A 20,937-nucleotide genomic window follows, 5' to 3' on the forward strand; every position below is an offset into this window, starting at 1 on the left:
CAAGTGTAAAGTTAAAGATGTGTGCCACTGCTACCTGGCCTAGTTTGCTTTCTTTACTCTTGTTTTCTTTGCTTGAATCATCCAGTTCTTGTCCTAACTACTACTTTCATTTTCCTGACCACATAAACACTGATGTCTCATTTGTCTTATGATTCTCAATTGCTTGTAAGGATGATGGCCAGTTCTGTTTCAAATAGGAAAAATGAAAAACGTCTTTAAACTGAAGACTCACAATTCAAATGTTGTTTGTCACCAAGTTTGTTCACTAATTTTTTACAAAGTAAATTTTTTTAATTTTTTAATCATCAAAATATTTTTTCAATTAATGTATTATCTTTAAGAAGCATTAGTTTTATGTTATCTAATGTAGTACCATATTGTCTGTGTCTACACTAGACCCATACATTGACAGTCAGTACTTGTGAATGATAAAGTGTCTGTTATTTCATTGATAGCCTTGAGTTTTGTTTCAAGTCAATTTAGTAAGGCCACTGCTCTCATTAATGCTCTAGTCTTTGACAATCAGTACTAAGGTGGATACGGAAATAAGTACTTGTAATACTTTGGAAGCTGAGGGAAGGCATTAAGAGTTTTGAGACCAGTTGGCTATAGACTGAGACTCTATTCAGTTTAATACACACACACACACACACACAAACATATACTATGATACTATATCTTAATAGAATCAAAAAAATAATGTGATGTAGCAAGTATGGGTGAGCAGAAAAAAAAATTACAAGGATATGGTCAGCTCCTAAGTCTTTGGCTTGTATCCCTTTATAATTTAATAGTAACTGATCTCATATGTAAAATCTAGTGACTTTTTTTTTCTTTTGGTGGGGCATGTGGGGTTTAGGTCCAGCAGTGGTTCCACCTCAGTATTACGGTGTTCCGTGGGGGGTGTATCCAGCTAATTTATTTCAGCAGCAAGCTGCAGCTGCGGCAAACAACACAGCCAATCAGCAAGCAGCATCACAAGCTCAGCCTGGACAGCAGCAGGTAGGCCTCTCTTCATGAAATAAACTGAGAATCCTCTAAATTCTATGAGTTCCTGGTATTTAAAAAATGTCTGTTTCCTCAGTAGGTAGCATGGTACTTAGTATATATAGTTGATGCACAATTAGTTACTGACTTTTGTTTTTATATTCTGATCATCATTGTTATTTTACTTTCTTCAGATGTCTAACATTTTTAAAACTTAATTAAAAGTTGCACACCTTTAATTCCATCATTCTTGAGGCAGAGGCAGACAGATCTCTGTGAGTTCAAGGCTGTGGTGGTCTACAGAGTTGAGTTCCAGGACAGCCAGGGCTATTACACATAGAAACACTGTCTCAAAAACCAAACAGGGAAAAGAAAAGAAAAGAAAAGAAAAAGATACTGCTAATACATCTGAACTGGTGTCTCTAATCCCCATCGCTGAGGAATGAAGGTCTTGAAATCTGAGGCCAGTCCATCATGAATAGTGAGACCTTGCTTCAAGAAACAACAAAAATGTACATTATTGATGTCCATATCAAAGAGCTTGCTTGTCTTAGATATTAAGTAAAAGGCGAAAAATATTTAAGTGCTTTACATTTTTAATCAAGAAAAGGTAAAACATTTTCACTCTAAGTTACCTTTGATTTCTTAAACAAATTATTAATTAGGTAGAGTTTTTTGACAGGGTTTTGCTATATAGCGTAGGAGGGCCTCAAACTCACAGAGATCCTCCTGTCTCTTCCTCCAGAGAAGATAATCTTATTTCAGGCTTTTTCAAAAATTATGATAAATGTAAATACATTGTTGGTAATTATGGAAATTCTTTCTCTGTATTTATCTTATTTATTCTACAAAAGCAACTTAATAAATACTTCGTTGTTTGCTTGGTTGCTAATTTTTGCTTTGAGTTTTTTAAAATTTTTTTTAATGATATAGATGCTCTGTAGAAGCTATTGTTTAGCTCAGCCATTGTATATCATATGTCATTTAATAATTTTTTTAGCCTGTATCTTTAACCAGATATATGTTGCTGATGAGTGTGTGTACTTAGGTTGATTCCACTCTTCCCTGAATTATTTGGATATTTGTAAAATGTATTATTAATTTCATCATGGTTGTGTTACTTTATATTTTTCGTATGAAGAGTTCATGTTGAAATGAGCTAAAGTTCCCTGGATTCCAAAATTTTGTTTTGGTTCAGTTTGGTTTTTTGTTTGTTTCTGTTGTTTTCTGTGTGTGTGTGTGTGTGTGTGTGTGTGTGTGTGTGTGTGTGTGTGTGTATGTGTGTTTTATTTCTTGCTGTGTCACAATCTTAAAGACAAATCATAGTTTCTTCCTTTTAGCTTTTCATGTCATGTTTCATTTTTCAGCCTTGGAAAATAATTGTAATAAAATTTTTTTTAAAGATTTATTTATTTATTATATATACAATATTTTGCCTGCATGTATCCCTGTGGGCCAGAAGAGGGCACCAGATCTCATTACAGATGGTTGTGAGCCACCATGTGGTTGCTGGGAATTGAACTCAGGACCTCTGGAAGAGCAGCCAGTGCTCTTAACCTCTGAGCCATCTCTCCAGCCCCCTGTAATAAAATTTTTAAGATTATCTATTTCTTTAACCAGAAGGGTGATTTTTTTTTTTTTAGGAAAAAAAGAAGGGCATAAATATTAGAAACGATTGTTACCCAAAGACCTAGGACCTCCATGTTTCTTTATAGATCATTATAGTTAAGAACTAAATATCTCTTTTAATGATAAAATCATTTATAACTTTTCATGATAAATCTACATTTCATTCTTCAAAGAAGATTCAAAATCTACTTGTGATATGTACATAGTTGTCTGAGATGAATTCGTTATTATATTGCTTTAAGAGAGTCATTTGTCCTTTCTAGGTTCTTCGTGCTGGAGCAGGTCAGCGTCCTATTACTCCCAGTCAGGGCCAACAAGGGCAGCAAGCAGAATCACTTGCAGCAGCTGCAAACCCAACTTTGGCTTTTGGTCAGGGTCTTGCTGCAGGCATGCCAGGTATATAAGTCGTTTGGTCTATAATTGTAGTTTGGGGAGATTGTTTTTGCTTGATTGGGTGGTTGGAGGTGGCGGGCATAGTGTAAGAGATTTAAAATGTTAAATGAGGAGTGAGTAACTCAAACTCTTTGAAGCTTTGCCTACTTGATAATACATTATTTACAACCCAGATCCAGATACTTTGAAATCAAATGTTTTTGCTTTGTGAAACCTAGTTGTGGGAATGACAAGAATATATCAGAATTCTCAACACAGCTATCTTCTCTCTTTGTTGTTTCTGATGTCAACCACATTGACTTTTCTCTTGAACTAATATATACTAAGATAACCTCACATTCTAAGAGTCTTCTTCCAGCCAATTCTAGATTGTCAAGTTGACATTTAAAATTGACAGTATCACATGTAATTATGCAATATCAGGAAAATTTTACCTATCACAAAGAGCCAGAAATAGGAGCTGGGAAGATGGCTTAGTGATTAAGAGATCAGGTTGTCACCTTTAGAGTGATTTGATTCTCAGAACCCATATGGTGTCTCACTACCATCTAATTTGAGGTCTAGGGCATCCAATACCCTTTCCTGGCATCTGCTGGCACCGGGCAGGCACGTGTTGCACAGATATACATGCAGGCCAGTACCTATCCACATTTTTCAAGAGAGAAAGAAAACAGTCTGTAGAATTTCATGTTAATAAACTGGGAATTGTGGACTGAATAAATGTGAATTTTTATGTCCCATCTATGTGTTGTTATAAATAGGTCTATTATAGAAGTAAGTAATGCAGGTCCTTTTTTCCCCCTTATATTATACATGTGTTCTCAATAGATACTTTTAAGAATCCAGTCTCCTTTTTGTTTCTGTCACTGGCCTATACAGGCTTATATGTTACCTGGATTAGCTTTCCATCCAGGCTCTAGTAGTTCATCTTTTCCTTTCTGCCCTTACAGAGAGGTTCTGTCCTTAGAGCCTATTCTTTACAGCATGTCTAGCATGAAAGAGAATCAGATGATCTGTTTTTTTTTTGTTTTTTGTTTTTTTTAAGATTTATTCATATATATACACTATTCTGCCTGTAGGCCAGAAGAGGGCTTCAGATCTCATTATAGGTGGTTGTGAGCCACTATGTGGTTGCTGGGAATTGAACTCAGGACCTCTGGAAGAACAGTCAGTGCTCTTAACCACTGAACCATCTCTCCAGCCCCTTGTTCTTCTCATGATTGATCCTCTAATGGTTTCCTCCTTTTCTGAGTAAAAGTCTTAAGTCCTTCTTGCCCATTTTGCTAACTCTCCATCCTTACCTGGTTTCAGCCTTATTAGAGGCTTAATCTTAAATCTCTGTTACACTATTAGGAGAACACCTCTTATACAAATCTTTTTGGCTTGTCCTCTAGATTTCTTTGGCATTTTTACATAATACAGAGAATTTTGTTTTACCTATAACTTAAAATTGTTGACCCTGCTGTTAGTAGCTAGTGCTACTAATATAGTCTGTTTTTAGTTTCTTCCTTTTCAGTACTTAAAACTCTTGGCATATTCTTTTACTTTTTAAAAATATTTATTTGTTACCTGTCATTATTTATTACATTTGTGTGTGCAGGTGCCTATAGAAGGTGTAACTCCTTGGAACAAGAGTTAAAAACACCTGTGAGTCACCCATCCTGGGTTCTGAGATCTGAACTTTGGTCCTCTAATAGAGCAGTGTGTACTACTCTAACTGCTGAGCCATCTCTCCAGCCTATCTTTTACTTATTGTTTATTTTGCTGTGTTTGTGGTAGAAAATAATTTCTTTGGGAACAAAGATATTTCTTTTAATTGTTCCTCCTACCTGACATAATGGTAGTTACTTGATAAATATGTCAGGTGGGTAAGTGTGTGAGCAGTTTATGGGAATGAGATAGAGAGGAAGAAAAACATGATACAAGGAAACAGTACACCCTATAGTGATGAACAACATGTGGCCCTTAGGGAATTTGAACATCCATATTTCCAGAACATGTAAGGTATAGGTTGGAGACCAAGTGGATTACCCCAAATTGGTTATTGAAAGATAACTGGAGCTTAAAATTATAAAGGTGAGATAAGGGACATGACCTTTCAATCCATTTGGGCAGGAATAGTGAGAATGGATGAATTTGAGAGAGATTTACAGTCTCGAACAGGTCTTATTATGTATTCAACATTCTGCCTTCATGTATTCCCGCATGACAGAAGAGGGTGCCAGATCGCATTACAGATGGTTGTGAGCCACCATGTGGTTGCTGGGAATAAAACTCAGGATCTCTGGAAGAGCAACCAGTGCTCTTAACCACTGAGCCATCTTTCCAGCCACATGAGCAGGTCTTATAGGAAATGACTAGTAAATTGTTATTCGGAATTTATATGCATCATTTAAGTATAATTTTTTTTCTAAAGCATTTTTGCAACCCAGTATCCAAATGGGCTTCCTTCCTTCCTTCCTTCCTTCCTTCCTTCCTTCCTTCCTTCCTTCCTTCCTTCCTTCCTTCCTTCCTTCCACATTTATTCATTTAGTTGAGGCATGGCGAGCAAGTTTGTCGAGGTCAGAAGAAGTCTACTGCTTGTGGTTATAGTATAGAACTCGGGTCATTGGGCTCGACGGGGATCATCTTTACTTGCTAACTAGACATAATGCTTCTGAGTGGGAGTACTCTTTGAATCTTATATTTTGGTTATAATGATAAAATGTTTATCCCAATATAGTTCATTAACAAACTGAATTTGCCTATTTTTGAAGCCTCTTTGTTATTGTAATTTTACTATGACTTTGTTTCTGCATGGTCATGATAAAATACAGTTCAGAATTGCTGTGTTTGTGTAATTGGTGTGTTCCATGTTTTTGAAGCATGAGAGCATAAAAGGTTATTGATACATTTTTCACAGATAGCTGTATAAGACAAGTCTTTCTCAATCTGAGTTCTAGGAGAGAATTAAACCTTATAGCCCCAAAATGTCTGTTAGTCATGGTTAACTTTTCTCCAGTGCCTTGAGCAGTATTTATTATGTACTATCCTTGGGAAAATTAACAAAACTGTCACGTGAGTAATTTTTGTGTGTTTTTGGTTCAGAGGAAGAATTCCCGTGAGAGAAACTGCTTAGAGGTGAATTTCACTTTCCTATATTTTTAAATTATGTGAAAACGTTATCTGCCTCGTACACAAGCCTACAGTAAAACTGTCCTATTCTTTACACAATGTCTAGAGTGAAAGAGAATCAGATGCCTGTGTGAGAATCTTCACAAAGAGACTCTTAGTGATATTTTAAGTTATCTGTTCAGATTATTTATTTAAGAAAATTGCTTAACTTCTTTTCAGGGGCGGTGGTTGTTGAAACAGGGTGTCACTATGTAGCTGTAGCTCTGGCAGTCCTAGAACTTTACTGTGTAGACCAGGCTGGCATCTGAACTTGCAAAACTTTCATGTGTGTGAGTGTTTTGCTTACATGGATATACTGGATCTCTTGAAATCACTCATAAACTGCCATGAAGGGGTTAAGAACTGAACCCATGTCCTTTGCAACAATAGCGAATGTTCTTAGTCTCTAAGCCATTTTTCTAGACCCCATATTTCAAGATTTTAAAGCAGTGCTTGCAAGTGAAAGTCTAAGAGAATATTGATCATGAGGCATTTGTTCTAAAATTTACATGGTAAACTTGTTTATAGACTCACTTCCTCATGTCTTTCAAGCCATTATCTTTATAACTGACCAAATGGTAATATTTTTCTAATTTAGTTTTTGGTAGCCTATAGCTTCTATTTTAAGGAAAGTAATTTTTCATAATCTATAATCTGTAAGTAGCCTTTCATGTTTTCTGTAGTAAAGTGTTTTCATTAATCAATACTCATTTTGATGTTATCTAGGCTACCAAGTACTAGCTCCAACTGCCTATTATGATCAGACTGGTGCCTTAGTGGTTGGCCCTGGAGCAAGAACTGGCCTTGGAGCTCCAGTACGGTTAATGGCTCCAACACCTGTCTTAATTAGTTCAGCAGCAGCACAGGCTGGTAAGTATAATCGACATTTTTAGAGATATTTTTTCTGCAGTTTAATTTTTTTTAGTTAAATATGTATATTTAAATATTCTTTTCTGGGTAGTTTGAAGAAGTATCTGAAATTTGTTTTGCAGCAGCAGCAGCAGCAGCTGGAGGAACTACAAATAGTCTCACGGGCAGCACAAATGGTCTGTTTCGGCCAATTGGCACTCAGCCACCACAGCAGCCTCAGCAGCAGCAACCAAGCTCTAACCTGCAGTCTAACTCATTTTATGGGAGCAGCTCTTTGACTAACAGCTCCCAGAGCAGCTCTTTGTTTTCTCATGGACCTGGCCAACCTGGAAGCGCATCTCTTGGCTTTGGAAGTGGTAGCTCTTTGGGAGCTGCTATAGGCTCAGCCCTCAGTGGATTTGGCTCCTCAGGTAATTTTGTTTTAAAAATGAGTATACTTTGCTAAGAGTGCTTGAGGTATTTGGGTTTTTAATATAAAGATAAGCAGTGACAACATAGTGTAGGAGGGATAGGAATAAAGTGTGGGCCTTTTAGTTTAATTTCACAGAATTCCTGTCAATCTTTCAGGATTTGTAAATGTTGAGCTCATTTCAGCAGTCCATCTTTCCATACCTCCAGATTTTAAGAATTTAGTACTCTAAATTTTATAAATCACTAGCACTTTATTATTTTCCATAATGTTGGAGGAGGTAAATACCTTGCCACCTAACATATGGCTAATGTAACCACAAAAATAGTCATTATTGTGTTCTTTCATACATTATTGCATTCTTACTAGGTTTGGGTAGCTGATAATGATTTTCTCTAGTTGACATAACATGTAAATAAATATTGAAATACTCTAAACAGTCCTTTAAGAAACTACTAATATACTTAAATAATTTAGCCCTTTTCATTAAAATTAGTATAATAGATTGCCTCTTACTTATTTTAAGAAATCACAGTTTTAAAACATTCACATTAGGTAAGGACAGCTTACCCTAATTCTGTTGATATAATTGGTTTTCAAGAGGGCACAAATATGAATTTGGACTTCAAGGGATTTTTCTGTAATCCAAAATCTTCAACATTTATATTTAATGCTCTAGAATCCTTAGTACTTGTTTTCCATCTATTTTCTTACCACTTCATATTCTTTTCTGATGTGGAAAATGACAAAACTGGGTCTTTGGGTATAGCTCAGTTGGTAGAGTGCTTATCTAGCATGCACAGCATAAACTGGGTGTGGTGGTGCAGGTTCATAATTCCAATACTTTAGAATCAGAAGTTTATGGTCATCTTTTGTTATATAGTGAACTTGAGATCAACCTAGCTTCATGAGACCCTGTCTCTGTCCCAGAAAAGAAAGAAAATGGCAAAACTAGTACAGTGCTAGTTATCAGGTGCTTGCCATTTTACTGATGTGCCTTCTAAACTCTTAATATTCATCTTTGTAGCAGAAATGACTAGAACAGTTATAAAATTGTAGGGAATAAAAGTCACCTTCGGTTCCAATGAAACATAATAAAAGACTGTCATACTTGCCTAACAAAATTTCCTGAATAATGAGCACAATTTAGGGCAAATCTGGTGAATTTGGGGATTGTGTTCACTTACTTTTCCATTTTATTTTATGTGTATGGGTGTTGTGCTTGCATGCATGTCTTTGCACCACATGTGTGCAGTGTCCTCAGAGGCCAGAAGAGGGTGTCAGATCCTCTAGAATTGGAGTTATAGTTGGTTGTGAGCCACCAAATGGATGCTGGGTTTCCTCTGAATGAGCAGCCAGTGCTCTTATACATTGAGCCAACTTTACCACCCAATCCTTTAAATTTTCTACTTATTTCATTTCTTTGCAGTTGATTATTTTAATGTCCAGGTGATGCACTCATGAGATTCATTCTTTAATTCTAACTCAGTTGACACATTATCCCCAAAGAATCCTAAATATTCTGAGGAAAACTGAAAGAACATATATCTTAAAAATAGAAATATCCTGGTCACAACATATAGTTTCTAAACTATGCATGTTGTTCCCTTATTATCCTTGGAGGTGGGGGTGTGGAACAGCTTTGATAAACTCCATATTCCTTTCTCTAATATATTACTGATGTTCTGGTGCAGATTTTTAGGTCACTCAACTCGGTTCTTTCAGATTCCCATTTGTCTTAGTTGAGGAATTTCCCCTTATTTTAAGGCACTGGTCTCAGAACTAACCTTCATGCCTTTCACTTTATTCTGATGCCTGGTCTGGGAAATAAGTCATTAAAACGTGCTTTTAGGAACAATAAGACTAGCACATAGCTCAACATTAGAGCAGTTTTCTAGCGTGCATTAGAGTTCAATTCCTAGTACCATGTAAAAATGAAATTTTAAATTAAAAATAGGGGCTTTACACTTGACACTAGTAACTGCCTCTAAATAATCAAATTCATCTTCGCCATTCTTTTGGACATTTTGTGAGAATCCATTCAAGTGCTATACATACATATTATTAAAACAGGTCTGTTATCTCTGTGTCACACTATGGCACACTTAAGTGGATTCTAAAATACATAGTTGTCTGTTTTTACATAGAGTTTTCTTACAAATATTACAGTTTTATTGTTGAGTAGTTTTAAACACCCCAATTTATAATACAGTTGGCCAGGGAGTGGTAGCCAATGTAATGTAGCAATTAAATCATCCTTCCCATTACCTGTTATTTCTAGAGTGATATTTTATTGAAAGTTTGATGAAATGTCTCATGCATAGTTGATGAGTGAGTAATGATTTCAACATTTGTCAAGCTTCTTAGTATTTTAGGTATGTTTCATTTGTCAATGTTGTAGGTAATTTAGATATAGAGCAAGCTTTAAAGAGCTTTATGTATTGAGGTAATTTTCTTTCTGACATTTTAAAAAAATATTTGTCTTTTTAAAAATATTTTAAAAAATAAGCCGGGCGGTGGTGGCGCACGCCTTTAATCCCAGCGCTTGGGAGGCAGAGGCAGGCGGATCTCTGAGTTTGAGGCCAGTCTGGTCTACAAGAGCTAGTTCCAGAACAGGCTCCAAAGCTACAGAGAAACCCTGTCTCGAACCCCCCCTTCAAAAGAATAAAGTTCAAAAAAATATATTTTCTTTTTGGAGGGCTATTGCATGTGTCATATCCAGTTTCTTTTACTCATTTGGCAAAAGAATGATAATGCAACTGCTATTAGTAGAGAGCTGGTGTCAGCTTATCAGATAAACTGATTACTAAAACAGTTAGATAAGTACAGTATGTAACGAATGTTTCAAGCAATCATTTGACAGTGTCCTTTTAAATTAGCATGTTTGAAAATAGCATATATTGAGAATGTTTCCTACACCAACTCTAAAAGATTTACTACATTTAGGCTTAATTTAGTTTTACTATTAAAGCTTATATAACTTTCTTGCAGATTCTAATTCTCATGTAATGTCTTAAAATGTGAACTTTTCCATAAGACATGGCCAGGATTTTAGAAACTGCATTGGCTATTATGAAAGTCAAATATTGCATTCTAATCTTTTGTGTGGTGCAGTGTCATAAGTCCTTGACCCCTTTTTTCTGTTTAGGTATTTGATTTTGACAAAAACCAGGGTAATCATGGTTCCTGTTAGTGTTATAAGCTCAACTTGGTTTACTTATGTTTTCTAATTGTTTTCCTTAATCCATACTATGTATGACCTACTTATGCATGTATGACTTATTTATTTCTTGGGATATAAAACCAACATTAGATAGACTTTACAATTCCTTGGAAAGAATTGCCATATTGGTCCGAATATAGAGCTTGTCCTTAAACCTTATTTGTCACATTAAGAAATATTACTTGAAATTCTTTACTATATTAAAGGTATTTGGTTAAAAGAGATTGATATTTCAAAGTAAGAAATTTATTTGAAACCATATGTTCTGAATGAGTCAAGATAGGGATTTGGGACATCCCTTTAACATTCTCAGTAAAGGATTTAACTATCCACATGCATGCTGCTTTACAGACAGATCTTGGATTATTCTTCTGCGCATGCTCTCCTAGCTAGCTTGGGGATTGGGAACTTTTAACTTGAATAAGGAGCTCAGGAGGCCAGTGCTAGAATCTTAAGGAATGATGGGTCCTTGGGGGTAAAGAAGTAAAAATGTCTTTGGTTTAGTATAATAAAGAGAGACATTAATTTTCCAAGAGAAAGTTTGGTGTTCAGGAAGTTTTTAACAAATTACATGAACAATACTAAGAAGTTAGCTTCTGCTTTTATTTCACAACCAACCAGTAATATTCGGGCCAATATGGACTTAAAGGGCTTTATTTTGAACATAGTTAAATTTCAAATCAGACATGACTGGTGAGGGAAATTTATGAATACTACATTTATTAATATCTTTTTTTTTTGACCTTGAGTCGAAATCTTAAAAAAACAGATTCCAGACGTTAGGATAATACCAAATTAAACTTTATTTGAATTTTATCTTTATGTCCTAAAACAGACAGCTTTGCAATTCAGAGTTTATAAATCATACCAGGGTATTAAAGCACAGTAATCATGTTTAGTGGTAAATATGTGTGAAATAATGAAACATATGACTGCTCTGTTAAGGATTTGTTTATTGATTTATTGGGGTGCATTTATACCCTTTTATGATTACTACGTTGGTATATATAGTTATCACAGTAATTATATTCTCCGTAAGGTTTCGAAAAATAATTATTGTGATCACTTCTATTATTGCCCAGCAAGAGTTGGGGATAGGTTTTATTCAGTTAACACTGTATGTAATTAGGGTTTTTTTTATTTCTTCTTCAGTTGGCAGTTCTGCAAGTAGTAGTGCCACAAGGAGAGAGTCTCTATCTACTAGCTCTGACTTGTACAAAAGATCTAGTAGCAGCCTAGCACCCATAGGGCAACCATTTTACAATAGTCTGGGATTTTCCTCCTCTCCAAGTCCAATAGGCATGCCTCTGCCAAGCCAAACTCCAGGACATTCACTTACGCCACCGCCATCACTTTCATCACATGGATCCTCATCCAGTTTGCATTTAGGTAAAAAAAAACCCAAAACCCTTTTTATTTGTATGTATACATGTATGTGTGTTTGTGTGTGTGTTTATAATATATGTAAAATATTGAATGTTGGATAAAACATGCCAAATTGCTTTTGCTTTTAGATACTAGCCTTTTGAAAAAGTTCTACTTTCCTGAAATTCAAAGTGAGGGTCTAATGTACAGTAAGGTAAAGACCCTCTTTTGTATCTTATGTTATTTTTATGACATACAACGGTGTGTTTTTTCATGTCTGTGCTTTTGATTTGTGTGTTTTAGAGCATCTGAAAAGTCAACTATACATGATAGTGAAAGAAATTTTTACTATCAAGTTTTGGCACACTATGAGAAAACATTAATTACACAATAATGGGATGTAAGTAATTTAGGTAATTTAGTTTAGTACAGTGTTGGCCATTTTACCAAAAGGTTTTATCAGAAAATATCAGTTAATGTTTGTACATTAGAGAAGTTGATGGACTTCTCTTTATTTTGAATATGTTAAGGGGAAAAATATTTTGAGCGTGTTATATTTCTAAAGGCGAAACATTTAAGACTTTTATTTCTATTTCTAGTTAAAATTTCCACACCTCCAAATCATTAAATTGATGGTTACCCTTTATTCCTCTCTAGGAAGCATTTGCCCATACAGATAACAGTATATTTTGAAGGGTTTTAAAATATTATAGACATTACGGGCTATATATGAAACCCTATCTCATCCAAAAAAATATCGCTATTGAAATTAGGCTTAATTTTTTAAAAAATATTTATTTATTTACTTATTGTATATGCAATATTCTGTCTGCATGTATGCCCGCAGGCCGGAAGAAGGCACCAGACCTCATTACAGATGGTTGTGAGCCACCATGTGGTTGCCGGGAATTGAACTCAGGACCTTTGGAAGAGCAGGCAATGCTCTTAACCGCTGAGCCATCTCGCCAGCCCCCGGCTTTGATTTAAAAAAAAAAAATACAACTGAAACTAAAAGTAAAGGGTTCTGTTGCCTTTATCTACTTGGAAGGAAAGATTTAAAATAGCTCTTTTTTTTTAAGTAACATTATAAATAGACTATAATTTAGTAATACTCTTACTCTTCTCCAATATATGGATATATAACTTTTCCCTCAAGATCATTTGATAAGAGTAAATGTCCATATAACAAAGGTATTTGTTGGTAGTGGTCATTTTAATTTATATTACATGGTGAGCTAGGTTTCTTTTGTTACAAGATTTTTGTCCTACATCCCATATTTTGAAATTTTGCTCTTTGGAAGATTTGCTCTTTGGAATATTGAATATGTGCCACTTAGTTTATTCAGACGGAGTCCTGAGGGCTACCTTGCAGCACTATCGTAGCAAACTTGCCTGGAGTTTAGCCTCAGCCTCAGTTATCACCTGTAACAGTCACAAGAGTTGTGGGGGGGTTATTCTATTGTTACCAGACTTTCCTCCACTCTAAGACAGGCATTTGAAACATGTACAGACTTTTGGAGCATAAGAACCATAAAAATGCCGGGTGTTTTGGTGCTCGCCTTTAATCCCAGACAGAGGCAGGCAGATCTCTGAGTTCCAGGCCAGCCTGGTCTACAGAGTGAGTTGCAGGGCAGCCAGAGTTACGTAGAGAAATCCTCTCTTGAAAAACCAAAACCAAAAAGAAAGAAAGAAAAATGAAAACCATAAGAACAGTTATATGGCAATAGTTTTGTGTTTGTTAAAATTATATTTGTTGTGTCCTGTCATCTTTTCATAGGTAAGTTGCAGATCAGGTTCTGTTTAATTGTTACTGCTTGTGTTCGTTCACTTAGAGTGTGTATAAGTGGATTCATTCTATAAAACTTGCTAAGAAAGTGAATAGAAGTGACTTTTTTTTTTAGGTGTCTATAATTACATTACAATCTGGATGTGTGTTTCTCCTTTTTAGATAGTAATGAGTCTGACCGAATTACTTAGAGAAAAATTCTACTCAGTTGTGGGAAATACTCAACATCTAAGCAAGCTTTCTGTGTCATAGCCTAGTGTTATTGCCCCCTAAACTTCAGCTGGAAATCAGATATTCAAGCTCACTTCTAATGGCAGTTAGTAATTACCAGTCTTGCTTTTTTATGCAAGCTCCCGATTTCCCCTAGTTTTAGTCATGTTACTGACAATGAGTTTTTAGCAAGATTATCCTCTGCAAATTGAAAATAATTCAGATTAGTGAATTTGCTCTTTATACCGTTTTCATGAAAGTAATCTACTCTATACTTTCTTACAATTGGATCATGATGCAAAAAAGTTTCTGTCCTCCGAGACATAAAAAGTATTTATTGTTTTGAAACAGGGTATTGCTATTAAGAGCCGACTGACTAGAATTTGCTGAATAAACCAAGCTGACTTCACATTAATGATTATCTTTCTAAGCCCTTGTTGCCTCAGTTCTCTAGAAAGTGATTTTGAATTCTATATCATTGAATTAGTTTTCTGTGTGAGTCAGTATCAAGATTGCTGATATATACAATACTTATTAGATGTAGACTTTGTATATTTGATTTTATAACATTTTTCTTGGCACACATAGAATTCTGAGGACATGCTGTATAGTCACAACTACGTTGGAGTGATACTAGTAAATTTTAAGGTTAGCCAGGGTATTTAGGGAGACCCTATTTCAAAAAGAAAGAGCAGATCCTTCTGCCTTACTAATATTGGTTGAAATTAATTCTAGATTATTCTTGGATAAGAGTTGGAGTAATGAACATACAACTGTTAAAGTTATCAGTGGTTCTTGGGCTTAGCATTTCCAAAGTTCTTGATGAGACATTAACTTTAAAACTCAGCTCTCCTTTTGGTTATGCTAGCTGTTTAAATTCCACAGAAAGCGCCCAAAAGCAACAATCCTTGTTTCCAAAAAAAAAAAAAAAGGTTTTTTTTTTTCTTCAAAGAGTAAATATATAATCATATCATGAGAATTGCTAGAGTTATTTATTTTGGTTTTTTGAGTTTCTCTGTAGCTTTGGAACCAAATATTTTGGAGCTAGCTCTTGTAGACCAGGCTGGCCTCGAACTCACAGAGTTCCAACTGCCTCTGCCTCCCAACTGCTGGGATTAAAGGCATGCATCACCACTGACTGGATGGAGTCACTTTTATTGGAGACCTATTTTATTTCATAAGTTTTGAGTATTTTTAAAATAAAAATCTTAGATTTAGAACCTGTATTTTCTTAATATGTTGAACTTAGAATATTGAAAAATAGCCTTAGCCTTCTAATATATAATATAAAATCAAGTTAATTTTTCTAAACTACTATAACCACAACATTGTTATCATAACTTCATTTCTTATTGACTGATTTTCTTGCTTGACTTAAATATCTCTGTAGTTAATTTCGTTTGAGTCATGGTCCAAATACAGTGCCTTTGTTTAGTTTGTCTTTTCATTTATAGTTGTTTTCCCCACTTTTTCCTTATTTCCATTCATTTGTTGAAGAAATTGTCCTGTTAAATTTCTCACATTCTTGAGTTTGCTGATTGCTTCCCTATGGTGGTGGTAAGCATGGGCCTTCTTTTTGATGTTTCCTGTAAAAGTTCAATCTAGGTGGGTTGATGGGATTGTTTGGCAAGATGCAACTCTGGGTACTTTTTGTTCTGTTGCATTATATCAAGATACATCTTGTTGTCTCTTTTGTGAGATTGCTAAACTATTGACATAAATGTTTTTAGCAACCATATGTTCATCGCCTAAAACATTTCTTCAGACAAAAAAAAAAAAATGCTGACCTTTAATCAAAGCATTTGGGAGGCAGAGGCAGGCAAATTTCAGTGAGTTTGAAGCCAGAGTGAGTTCCAGGACAGCCAGATTTGTAATACAGAGAAACCCTCTTTTTAAAACAAAACAGAAATATATATATATTTAAGCGGCTACAACATGGTGTAACTATAAATTTCACTATGATGAATTTTCCTTTATAACTTCTGGAGTTACCCTAAAAGGCTATCTCTATAGCAGTTAGGATAACTTTTGTTAGTTTCTAACTCTCAGAATAATTAGCTGATGTCTAGTTTTCCACCAAAAGTTATACTATGTTTGGCTCCCTCAGATCAATTCTGTGTCACTGCTTTTTAGGGGAGGAAAAGAGAATCTTGTTATATAGCCCAGGTTAACCTCCAGCTCACTATACAAGCCTAGACTTGAATTTGTAATCTTTCTACCGTGAAAGTACTAGAATTACAGGTATCAACCACATACCTGTTGAAGTTTATTTAAACTTATGCTTCAGGGTAAGCACTGAATAGTAAGCGAGATTTTTTTTGGTGTGGTTTTTTCCCCCTTTTTTTCCTGATGTTATATTGAGGAGAGAACAGTTATGTTACCTACAATTATTTAATCACACCCTTGTGGAAATGACTATTTTAGATGAGGATTAGTTCTGGATCTTGTGTTATGATACAAGAGCTTACCATACAATCATGTTAATCATATTTAACAGACGTGGTGCTTGTTAATTTTGCCCAACTGTATGGTAATGTGAGTATAGACACATCTAAGGTAAGCTAGGCTATGGTGCTTGCTCAGTTAGGTGCATGTTGTGCATGTAGATTTTTCAGCTTACATTGTGGTTGTTGGAATGTGGCAGTCAGGACCATCTGTACCTCATACTTCATCAGGAACATTGGCTATTTAACAATATTATTTTACTCTTCTAGAGCTAGACAAGTAATCCCTTGTTGTACCTCCCTTTTTAGGAAACTAAAATGTTAATGATTTCTAATTAGTCTTAATGCTTATGCTCTTAGTATTTAGATTAGCTTGGGACTTCTAATTTAGGAATAAAGCACCATTGTGTGTCTTTCCTTAGTTTTGATACAATAAATGGCTTCTCAAAATGTGTGCTTCCACCCTCAAGAAAAGAAATAAATAAAATCTATAGTGTGAGCTTTGAACTCAGTGGAATCAGTTGATTGAAAGGTGGCTATGAATTCTGAAGATTCATCAATGTTAAGTAAATAGGAGTATACTCAATCTGGATTAGAAACTTTAGAACTGACCTTTTCTTCTAGTCGTAATATTTTATATTAAAGGTGGGTTGTTTTTCCTGTTTAGTAGTTATTTGCTAAATTTTATTTATTCAGCTGCTTCTTTTCGAGGAAATTATAAGATGAATAAGTAGCAAGTTGGTTGTTAGGCTGTGTTTCATTTTTGTGTCTTGTATGTGATAGTTAAAAGGAAAAACCGGTATAAAATATTTCAAAGTGTTAATTGAATAGCATCAGTCATTTTTTTTTCTTAATACAGCATCATTTCATTCTTAATGTCAACAGAGACTGGCTCAATGCTGTCCATTTAAAATGAAGAAATTAAAAAACAAATGAGCCCAAAAGATTCAGACTTATAGCTTACATTTCTGACCTTTGATATTTTATTCCTTATATATTATGCTGTTACATGAGGAATGGAATGATTTTAAAAAGTGTTTGAGAACTGTATTTTAACTTAGCCTTTCAGGAACTAAAGTTTATATTATCCTGAGGATTTTGTTTCCTTAGGAATGCTTATTATATAATATTATCAGACTTTTAGATTGCTTTCTCAATTTATTCTTGAGGATTATATGATAGATGTCTAAACATCTTTAAGGTGCAAGTATGTACCTACTCCTTGAAATAATATTTCCTAATCTAAGTTGGGTAGCTCATGTGCAGGCTGTAGAGTATCACAGCTAGGTCTTAGGTTATATACAAGTTAATTTTTGCTCTTATGATTTTGTTCATTACCTTTAGTATTAGTTATTTTTCTCACTGCTGTAACCAGATAACCAACTAGAAGCAGTAAGGCTAAAGAGTTTATTTTGACTCATGGTTTAAGCCGGGCAGTTGTGGTGGTTACATTACATCTGGAGTCAGGATTTAGAGAGACATAACTGGTCATGCTCATTTTGTATCCCCTTATTCATTCTGGGAACCCAGGATATGGTCCTCATTCAGGAATAGTTTTTCTCAGATAAGCCATCCCTTCACGGATGAGCCTGAAGCCTGTCTCCTTGTTCCTTCTAAAAACAGTCAAATTGACAGTCAAAATTAACCATGAACCCTTTAAGAATATCTGTGACTTTGTGGTTGTAATGTTTGTGAGTATTTTCTCAGTTAAGATGACTGTAGATTTAATACAGGATATTTGGTTGATCATACATTTTGGACATCTTATCCAAAACTTGAATCTTTGAGCACTCTTGTTATTTGCATTCAAATTTTCAACCTTACCATATTTGACACTGAATTCTACAAAAATATTCTAAAATCTGAAAAAACTCAAAACACTTGTAGTTCTGAGCATTTAAGTTAATGCTCAGTTGTACTAGACCTCAGGAGGCAAAAAGTTTGAAAATAGGCTTACAGCCATGATTGGCAATAAATGCCCAGCTGCAAAGGCTGCACTTCCGTAACACACAGTACTTGCTGAACTTTCTGGTAGTTTATTATATTATATTAAAAGAAATAGTATGCAGACAGAAGTAATTCCCGGTTACAGTTTGACTCAAATGGCACACTTGATTTTTTTTTTAACTCAAGGATCCCTTGTGTGTTCATGTAAGCATTTAACTTTGTCGACCATTGTCTTCATGTAGTTTTTCCTTTTGCTCTCTGTTCCATTGAACTATATATGCCAATTACATTTTTAAATGGAGGAAAGGGTTTATGGGATGAGACATAGAAAATTAAGTCTTAATATTTTATATGTTTTAAAATTTATACCCACCCCTGAAGTATTCTGTAGATGAGAGCTTTTGCTTTAAAAATTTTTGTTTACTTGATTTGTCAGCTTTGCTGACCTTAATTGATCATTTATTTACTATTGTTTTATTATTTTCCCATTGTCTTACCATTTCATTTTTTTTTTAAGATTTATTTATTACGTACACAACATTCTGCCTCCATGTATGCCTGCAGGCCAGAAGAAGGCGATAGATCTCAGTATAGATGGTTGTGAGCCACCATGTGGTTGCTGGGAATTGAACTCAGGACCTCTGGAAAAGCAGTCAGTGCTCTTAACCTCTGAGCCATCTCTCCAGCCCCACCATTTCATTTTTATACTGTGTAGCTTAAAAGACTTCAGTATTGTAAACCAACTTAATGGATACATTTAGTGGTACCAATCTTTTCAAGTTTTTAAAAAGAAATTATTAACTGATTTTGAAAATCATTGGAAAAGCATAACCAAGGATATACAAAGTAGTCTTGTGTACTTAAAAGAACTTCATACTGCCAGATACCAAAACTTTACACAATTGTAGTTACTAGGATTTTGACATTGGTATGGACAAATAGACTCTACCCAGAGAAAGATGTGCTTGTTTAATTACATAACTTATGACCATAGTTACTACTCTAATGTATGAAAAAGATGGTCTTATCAGTAAGTTGGACTAGAGTAATTGTCTGAGTAAGGGGCAGTGAACTTTGAGTTTTGTTTCGCTCACAAGTAGATGTATACACACCATTTTTAAATGAAGTGGTTGATTTTCAGCCAGTAGACAACAAAAAATATTGATTGTGCCTCTATGGTTTATTCAGATAGTTCTCAAAGGATTCTTTTATTTCTTTGTATTATCTGTATGGATAAATTAGAGAGATTTTGTTTTACAATTTTAGAATCTTATATGATAAAAACTTTAATAATTATAAGTAGCAAACTTTGACTTATTGTAACTTGGTGAGGAAAGTGAATTTGTTAGTATATTATCTTCAGATTTTTCACTTGCTAGTTGACTGTAAATTATAGTTTATTTCAAGAGTGCTCTGGCTAAGAAAAACCACAGTCTTTATTCTCTTATCAGGTTTGTACATTTTGTGATGTTGTTGCCTTACTTTATTAAATAATGTAGTTCTGTAGTAAGGTAGTCATTCTCTCCAGTAGTAACAGTAACTTTCCTTTGTAGTTCATACTAAGTTTGTTGTTGGCAGGGTTGTGTTTAGAATTGTTTTTAGGTTTATTTTTCCCAATGCCTTGCAAGTTAAAGTCCAGACTTTTACATAACTTTAAGAGTTGGCAGACTCAGCCGGGCGGTGGTGGCGCATGCCTTTAATCCCAGCACTCGGGAGGCAGAGGCAGGCGGATCTCTGGGAGTTCTAGACCAGCCTGGTCTACAAGAGCTAGTTCCAGGACAGGCTCCAAAACCACAGAGAAACCCTGTCTTGAAAGAACCAAAAAAAAAAAAAAAAAAAAGAGTTGGCAGACTCGAGGGCTGGGGAGATGGCTAGCAGTTAAGAGCACTGGCTGCTCTTCCAGAGGACCCAGGTTCAATTCCCAGCACCCACATGGCAGCTCACAACTGTCTATAACGCCATTTTCAGAGCATCTGACATCTTCATACCAAAAACGCACACATTAAATAAATTAGTTTACAAAAAGAGTTAGCAGATTCAGTTAAGCTGGCTTGTTATACTCCTGTGATTCCAGCCTTTGGAAGACTGGGGCAGGAAGATTTGTAAGTTCAAAGCCAGCCTGGGCAGCAGTAGATTGACTCTCAACAAGTTGTAGCTTTCAGGCTACCATTTTTTTAATTGGGTATGTATATAACTGTTGCACTATAAAAAAAAAAAAAAACTAAAGGTTTTATTTGCCAGTTATGGGATTTTTACTTTTTGTATATGTGATTTGTTTTTTAAAGATTTTTCTAGGTTTGGTACATCTTTCGCAATATCTTTCCATTTGAGCCCTTTATCACTTAATAATAAATGTGCTTGTGTATTCAAGATGCAATTTATATTCATAACTTATGGAACAAGCTTTGATACTGCTAGTAATCATGGCTTAAGAGAAATAACCCAACTCATATAATTTATAACCTATATAATTATATAATTAAGAAAGGCTGCCAAAAGAAAAATGTGGCACATTTACACA

At 35.0% G+C, this 20,937-nt stretch overlaps 1 protein-coding gene across 17 annotated transcripts in view; it reads left to right on the forward strand.

Annotated features, from left to right (window-relative positions):
• The window catches only part of Pum2 (pumilio RNA binding family member 2), a 79,692-nt gene that overhangs the window by 40,271 nt on the left and 18,484 nt on the right, over window positions 1-20,937 (forward strand). For 10 of the 17 annotated variants that reach the window (XM_075983986.1, XM_075983981.1, XM_075983982.1 and 7 more), the window contains 5 exons: window positions 860-1,002; window positions 2,880-3,012; window positions 6,889-7,032; window positions 7,155-7,442; window positions 11,817-12,053. In XM_075983986.1, the coding sequence (XP_075840101.1) occupies window positions 860-1,002; window positions 2,880-3,012; window positions 6,889-7,032; window positions 7,155-7,442; window positions 11,817-12,053 (945 nt within the window). The remainder of the gene's footprint in view (window positions 1-859; window positions 1,003-2,879; window positions 3,013-6,888; window positions 7,033-7,154; window positions 7,443-11,816; window positions 12,054-20,937) is intronic. The other 7 variants (XM_075983996.1, XM_075983993.1, XM_075983994.1 and 4 more) reach the window with 1 other exon arrangement.

The sequence above is a fragment of the Microtus pennsylvanicus genome, chromosome 8 (genome assembly GCF_037038515.1).
Source record: "Microtus pennsylvanicus isolate mMicPen1 chromosome 8, mMicPen1.hap1, whole genome shotgun sequence".
Classification (NCBI taxonomy): Eukaryota; Metazoa; Chordata; class Mammalia; order Rodentia; family Cricetidae; genus Microtus; species Microtus pennsylvanicus.